Source organism: Halyomorpha halys, unplaced genomic scaffold (assembly GCF_000696795.3).
Source record: "Halyomorpha halys isolate HHAL.00 unplaced genomic scaffold, Hhal_1.1 Scaffold483.1, whole genome shotgun sequence".
NCBI lineage: Eukaryota > Metazoa > Arthropoda > Insecta > Hemiptera > Pentatomidae > Halyomorpha > Halyomorpha halys.
In genome coordinates, this window is record NW_027110578.1 from 925,088 (window position 1) to 933,764 (window position 8,677).

Consider the following 8,677-nt stretch of genomic DNA (forward strand, 5'->3'; position numbering starts at 1 on the left):
AAAAAAAAAAATAGTATAATAGCAAACATAATAAACATGTTTAACATTTACAAGATTTCAGATTATATTTAATCGTAATAATTTAATTTTATGGTTTTTATAATCAGTAATTAACAAGGTGTTAAGGTTTTATAAAATGTAATATTACTCTGAATGTATAATATTAACATGTATATTTGTAAGATAACAAAAGGAATCTAGCTCTAAATTTTAAGTAAACATTCTAAATATGTGAAGTAACTAAAGTAAGCTAATTTATGTGAGTCTATAATTGGATTAATTAAAAAATAAATAATAAGTTTTCAAGATTTATGCTTTGTTATTAACAGTATTCAGGTTTTTCCTTCTTAGTTCAAATTTAAAAAGTTATGATTGTTTATTAATTAATTTGATAACTACTCCATTAAATTTGCTAGTTAATACAAACTTTTTGTAACACTCATGGCACCAGATGCACTATTACTCCATGTTAACCCTCAGCACTACTAACAGGTTTAAGGGACTCATAATGATATTTATTTGTCTAACATTTTGGTGTTAGTTTTAAGTTTTATGATCCATTTCTATACCAATATTATAAATTATATTATACATGTGATTTGGTATAAGAAGTAAACAAAGAAATATGGCCAGGTCTGACAGACACATTATAATTAGTATTTAAAAAAGATGCACTGATTTTATTGAAGGAGGTTAGAAGTAAAGAAGATACGAGACAATTTGTTTAATAAGATGTTTTTCGATATCTATTTATGCCTGAATATGAGCTATTTTGGATTGAATTTGCATCCAGGAAGTAGCTTAATATTGAGAGCCACTAAAACAAGGTTTTAAACACTGATCAGGCCAATGTTTATGATGGGCAATGATCTTGAAATCCGATGAATAGGCTCTCTTGGCATTTGAAAGAAAAATCTTGAGTGTCATTTATGGTCCAGTGAAAGATATTACAACATGGAGAAGGTGCACAGTAGAAGAGTACTCCTAGTTAAATGATGTAAAAATCGTGAAACTCAGTAGTCTGGCAGGCTATATCGCAAGGATGGGTCTCTATGAGATCCCCAATAAACTTATTGACAAAGAAAACTTATGTTCTAAAATATATCTTAGATGAAAATTGAGATTGTTGAGTCTAAAGCTACTTCTAGGATGAGGAGGGAATGATTTAAGAACAAGAAGATAAATTTAGGTTTTTAACATTTTATGTAATATATATTTATTTTTTCTTTAATTTTATACATTTTGGAATGGGTTGACCAGTTATATACAAGGGGAGGATGGCCACATACACTCAAAGATACACTACATAATAATGTCCTCATCATACACCTATATCTACATACACAGGATAACAGAAGGCTAATGAAGATGAATATTAAAAAGAAAACAAATTGACACAATTTTTTTTTTTCATGGTTTTCATAATTCAGAAAATGTTAAACCGAAATAAAATAACTATTCCCCTCCCTGTACATATGAACAATAAAAGTAAATCAATAAATAATTTGTGCAAAATTCATAAAAAATAGATGGTGTTTGTTAAAGTCTTATTCTAAATACAACAGATATTTCCTTAACAGTACATGTAAGGGATTCTATGAAATTCATAGAAAAAAAAAACAACAAAAAAAGGGAAACGTTTTTCAAACATTTCTCAACAATATACATATATTTTTCAAAATCTTAAATTAAATCTGGTAGTATAATTAGTTACAGATGTAAAAATATTTATTTAGTGTCTATGTCATGGAATATTGCAAAGACAATGGACAATCAAACAGTAGGAATTGCACAAAACCTATTTAAAAATCCAATTTTCTTTCTTGAAATAACAAAACTATAGAGTAAAATAATTAGAATATACAATTTAATACTTAATAAAAGTCTTCAACTCACTTGTACAATGGCCACCAACATAAAAGGGTGGGTGTAAGTATTGCCAAATATCAGAATGCTATTTATAAGAAAAAAAAAATCATTCATAATGCTCACTTAAACTAAACAAAGACGAATGCCCGATTAATGACTATGGTTACTGTATAAGAATAATGACCACATAGTTTTATTTTTTTATTTCTTTATTTTTATTTTTTACTTTTTTCAATGAGAACTTTATATATTCTATATATATATATATATTTATATACAATATATATAACACTGAGTTTTTAATTTCTGTACCTAAGTACAAATATTAAATGCTCAATTAATACAACTAAAGTTAGTACATACTAAATTAGTAATGCTCAATAAGATCATAACATAATATTACAATATGTATAACATTGACAAACATCAAATTACATTAAATTTTATAGATTTATTCCAGTTTAATTTCTTTCCCCCTAGATGTAATTTGGTAATTAAAGTGAAGGGACAAAAAAGCAACTTTAAAACTGCACAATTAGTACATACAACATAGTTAACGTAAATATAAATTTTGAATCATTTATATATTTTTTAAAATTTTAAATTCATAAATAAATCGCACATACAACTGGACGCGAAGTGGAACAAGCCACCAACATTGGCTATCACATATGTGTGATGTCTTACATTATACTGATGCGTTTACCGCTGTTACAAGCTAGTAAATAAATATAATTTACATGTGGTTATACTATTCAACTTAACTACACCGTATTCTATTTCAGTCACTGAAAAAATAACTTTTATCTCGACTTAATACGAACCAAAATAGTTCTTTTATTAAAAAAAAAATATTTTTTAAATAAATCTTATTCATATATATTTATATATTACAATGTATACTATATATAATTATAATATATATATTAAAGTATCAGCATTCGAATATTCACATTCACGTATAAATCCTACAAATTTATAAATTAAAAACAGCCGAAGATATACTCAAGAAAAAAAAGGAAATGTGAGTATTTGACCATTTTTGTGAGGCTAGCCTTGCTTCTTGGTTGATTAAAGCTTTGAAAATCAAAGAAGTAATAAAAAACTACATTTTATTTTTTGAAAAATTAACATTCTTTTTTCACATTTATATATGACAAAAGGTATTGCAGTAAAAAAAGCTATATAAACCAGCGGTGTAAACATTATGCAACAGATTTTGTTCTTAAGCTATAAAAACAACATATGACACAGATAATACACAGAACTACATAATTGGGGAGAAAGGCACCCAATTATACAAATATGTATAAATGAACGGCTACATACACAGATTAACATTACATTTATAAATTCGTCAAAAATTTCTCAATTCCGCAATAAAAAATTGTTGATCACTATTCATCGAGTAAAACAATAAATATTTTCCGTTAATTTTAACAGTGGCAGTATTTAAAGACAATTTTCTAAATTTGTCAATATTTTTAAAACTGTATAAATACAATTTGTGATAAATTTGAAATTAGTAATTAAATTTACTAAGATCTCTATCAACCCACTGTCTGTGGTTCTCAATTATAGCTAAAATGACCGTGGTTTATATAAATGAGTGTGAATCTTTTTTTTTTTTCTTTTTTTTTAAGGGGATGAACAGCAAAAATATTGGATGGCCAGCAGGATGTAGTAATTACCAGGAAATGATCACGCCTGTATTTAGAATTTTTGATAATTTCTTACTTCATGAGAAAAATGGGACCGAATCTCATCTCATTAATTACATTGAATTGTTTGAATAAAAATATAATCACCCAAACTTTAATGCCATTGCTATTATGCTATGTATTTTGTACCTTCGATTTTTATTGTGCCTTGGTGAAATAGTTGCTAGCAAAAAATGGTATATGAAAATGAAAGAATGACTACACGCATAAAGAGGCTGAAATGATACACACAGTTTTACCCATTAAGCTCAACAAGCCTCACCCTAATTTAAACATAACTTTCAGACTTGTGTTGAGTGGCTTAGTTGGAATATATACAATTTTCCTTGTGCCCGACTTAGGTACTGAGATCAAGCCTTAAGATGGCCTTTCAAGAATTGTCATCTTTACAAACTGTAATACACAAACGCCTATTGGCACACCGCTACCGATATCTGCTAACCTCTTATAAAATATAAAACTTAAGACATATATGTATATATATCAACAAGTAATTACATTCCATGAGCGATGAAGGCTAAATGCATTACGTATAAAGAAAGAGAGATAAATTGAAAAGTATTTCACGGGTTTTATTTTTAAATACAAATAATTTTTCGATTTCCTGTAGTTTCTTTTCACTTGTCACTCCCTCTTTCTTATACATCACATGATTTTGAAGAGCACGAATATTTTAATACTGCATAGTTATGCTTTAGTCTTTGTTAATTACTATATACCATTCCAACCTCTTCTACTGACTCTAAGAAACAGAAGTACTTGTGGTTTCCAAAATAACATTTATTTTTTACTTCGAGTTAACTTCTCGAACTATAATTTAAAGAGAAAAAAAAAATTAAAATATTAAAAACCTCTCTTTTCTATATATAAAATAGGAAAAAAAATATACACTTAAGACAAAACTTATTTTAATTTAACATAATGAGAAAATATAATTCTTTGAACAAATTTCAAAGAAAGAAATCCAGGTACAATTTATATATACAAGAAATCAATAAGTCATTAAATTTAGTTCTCTTGGAAAGGTCATTAAAAGAAATATAATTAAGAAGAAATACTTTGAAAGGTAACACATGTTAATGGCTAAATTATCTGAATAAGTCATTTTGATTTATAACAAATCAGGAGAGACATAACTTAAGAAACCCAAGGAACTAACATATATGCATGGAATGTTAAAATCCTTTATGTAAACCAAATAAAGGTATTGTATATTAAAAATATTGATTCATATCATAAATTTCAAATAACATGTTTATATATGTGGCTTTTTATAACTGACAGATGTATAGAGGATTATGGTAATCAGAATAGCTTTTTTTAAAGCTATTAATAAACAAATAATATCTTTATAAATAGGTTATAATAACATCTTTTAAAATAATGAAAGATTTGACTTTGAACACATCTTTACATATTGAATAAAAATGATTTTTTTTCTCTCAATATGTGAAGAATTTTCTCTTGAAAGAATAAAGATTTATGACTAGTTTAAGTTTATATACATAAATTTTTATCAACATATATTCTTTCAAAATGAAACAAAACATAGATACATTTCCTCTAACACTGATAAGTTTTAGGAATTCTCTATAAAAATTTAATAAATTAATATTAACAAATATATAGATATATTAAAAAAACAAAATATAATTAGAAGACAAATAATGATATATATATATATAAATGCATATTATATATACATGCATATGTATCATTAATGATAACATAAATACACTTTCTTAGATTCACTTAAGTATGAGTACTTATATTATGGCATAAATAACATATACATATGTATATATAAATATACATATATATTTGCATACTTTTCTTAGAGTCAGACAGTCGTCGACGTTGAATATTTAGTTAACATATAGTTCTAAAACCAATCTACTGGGTAGAAACAGTTGTAGTTGATAAACGATAGCTTTGCTGCTCTAAGGGGAGGAAAAGAAAGAGAGAGAGAAAGTGTGAGAGATAAAAGGAGGTTAATAAATTGATCTGATACGGTGTCACTCTCAGCTCTAGATGGAACGGTGGACTTCGGCGAGGGAGAGGCGGCTTGTCGACATGGCAACTCCTGAGTCACTAGACATTGATTGCACAGACCCATGGTCATCACTATCACTCTGGTTACTTGTATAACCTATAACATCAACTTCATCTGAAAAAAAAAATAATAAATATTAGATTGTACTCTACTAGTAATATATTATATACAATTTTTAAATAAATTGACATTTCAAGAATAATACATTTAGAAAAGACTCGTATGTTTGATTAATTGTTTATATATACCAGAAATTATATCTAAGGTACCTAAAATTTCAGTTATCAAAAAATTTTGTTAAGTAATAGCTTAGTCAGTAAAGCTGATTCATAACTAGAAAACTTTAATTCAAACGCTTTGGAAACATCAATTTGTTGCTATATGATTAGCTACTCAACAGTTGGAATCTGTGAACAGCCAAACTTACTATTTTGAATTATGAAGTTTCTTGAGTTTCATAATGAGTAAAAGCATCAGTATATAGAAGTGATAAATGTACCAACTCTAGGAAGATATATACAAATTCAAGTTTGTTCGTTAAGAGTCTCTTAAATTTTGAAGATCCTATACTTCAAATAAGAATATTAATCCAATCACCTACTATACCCAAAAGCTAATTATTTTAACTGAAATTATTTTTATTACTGTTTATGATGGGCAACCATCTGTGGCAATTACAAGAAACATTACACAATGACCTTTCTTATCAGTTTTATGTTTACTTGATTGGTTGGTTATGTTGTGATTATTATTAATTTTTTTTTTAAATTGTAATTTGTTATTTCTGAGGGGTTTTTATTTTTACTGTACATATTCCTCCTCAGTTTTTGTTGAGAATAATAAAAAATTTACATTAAACTATTAAATTTTAATAGTAAAACATAGATCTTTTAATAATAATAATAATAATGTATGTGATATTAGAAACAAAAAGTCATTTTTAAAAATTATTACTGCTTTAATTAGAGCACAACTGTTGACTGAGATCCTCAATCCCCCAACAAATCCTTTTCAGCTTAAGTTGGAATCAATATTTGCATTAATACAAAACAATTTATAGTGATGAATTCGTTTTTAAAATATAATTTTTCTTTTTCTTTATTTTTTTTAATAAAGAAATTTTATTAACCAGATATAATAAAAATTTAATTTTTGTAATTCTTCCACAAAAATTCCCATTAGCGAGAAGAAAAACATTAACCTTATCAGTGTTTCTCATATCTCATTATCTATCTACACAAGTACTCTATTTTTTATTTAAACAAAGTGAATTATCATTGTCTTGAAATACGAGTTAGGAAAAATAACTGCAAATTATTTAGGACAAGTAATCCTTCTACTGGAATAGAAAAAAAATCTGAATACACCAAGATCCCTCTAAACATAAAAGTAAGAAGATTTTTGACGCTACCAATGTTTAACTAATTTCAAAAACCATAGTAGTACTGGGCATTAACTAGGAGGCGCCCAATGCAACATAGCCTTAACCTCCCTCCCTTAAAGTGGCTGACTCATCTGTTGAGGGAGATCACAGTTTTCCAGGATTTGAACTGGATTCCTTCAGGACAGTCCAACAGGGTACCCCTAAGGCTAGCTCGATATATAGCAACTAATTTGTTAACATCAGCAAAGTAGTGTATTAAATATATTCATCAGCATTATTTTTGATTTAGTAAAGTGTTAGTTTCTTGAATCAATACCACTTGACCAAACAGAAAAATGAAAAATTCACAACTCAAAATTTATTATCCACTATCTTTCTGGATCAGTTTCAGTCAAATAGAAAACCATTGCAGCTTAAAATTTAATCTGAATTGAAAAACGAGTTTATCTCTATTAGTCTGAGACCAAGTAGGTAAGTGTTAAGGGCAAAGAAAATTAAAGAGGAAAATTTAAGTAATATAGTTTAGACTAAACTAACACTTCATAATAAATCAAAAATTATGCTAATAAATATTTTAATACTCTACTTTGCTAATGTTAAAAAATTAGTTGCTATACATCAATGCAGCCTAAGGGGTACCCTGCCCTGTTGGACTGTCCTAAAGGAATCCAATTCAAATCCTGGAAAACTAGAATGATACTGCTTCACTTTTTTCATAAGTTATGAACCATCTGTACTGAATTATATTGTCACTTTCTTTTCAAGCAAAAGCCTTCTCAAAGTCCGAAAGTTAAGGATAATTTTTTTTTTTTTTTCATGAAAATTACAGATCCGTAAAAACTAGAACTCATGAAAAATTGGTAGATTTTAGGAGTTACTTAAGCTCTAGAATTAATGGAGCTTTGATCACCCATGTTACTTTTAAATGCTTTACATTGGAAGTTTTTTTGTATTTTTCACTTCAAACACAAAAATAATGATATAAATACATTCTAGTTAATAATTAATTCATCCTAGTAGTATGAGAAGAGATAAAATGTAATATAGAGACAAAATACCTGATTCGGAAATGGATGAAGGGGACGAAAACGGAAAGGAGGAGACTGTACTGGTCGAATGGGTGCTTGACACGGTCGACACCGAAGATTCTGAGACAGACCTCCGCTTTGATGCACCATACAGCGAGTCAAAGCGTCTTCGCAAAAACCTATGTTCTCGCTGAAGGTGTTCCTTTTGAACAGCCGCTCGCCGTTCCTGCTGCTCTAGGCTCTGTAACAATACAGTTAATTTAGATTAATGATTGTTTGAGACACAATCACCAGGTACAACAGAATTTCAAGAAATGATAACATTATTTTTCATATTATTTGAATATAATATAAAATAAGAAATATATAATATGATGACAATACCAGGGGCAAGGACAATCTCTAATGGAATAATAATGAAACAATGAGATAACAAGAGGAAATATTACAAAATAAAGCAAATTGGTGTGGACAAAAGGGAGAATAAATATTAGTTTAGAATCATAGTTAGTAATCAACTAATTTATGTTTTCATTCCACTATTGTGTATATTTCCAACCTTTTTAGTCTATTATTTATTTTATTTTATATATTTGTATTTATTTATTTTTATTATTATTAT

General features: G+C 27.4%; 1 protein-coding gene across 1 annotated transcript in view; it reads right to left on the bottom strand.

Moving 5' to 3' along the window:
- Positions 1-1,184: 1,184 nt before the first annotated feature.
- The window catches only part of LOC106683431 (max-interacting protein 1-like), a 74,978-nt gene continuing 67,485 nt past the window's right edge, over positions 1,185-8,677 (bottom strand). The window contains exons 5-6 of the mRNA XM_014424902.3: positions 8,086-8,296; positions 1,185-5,757 (exon numbers count right to left, since the gene is read on the bottom strand). Of these exons, the coding sequence (XP_014280388.1) occupies positions 5,618-5,757; positions 8,086-8,296 (351 nt within the window). The 3' untranslated portion in view covers positions 1,185-5,617. The remainder of the gene's footprint in view (positions 5,758-8,085; positions 8,297-8,677) is intronic.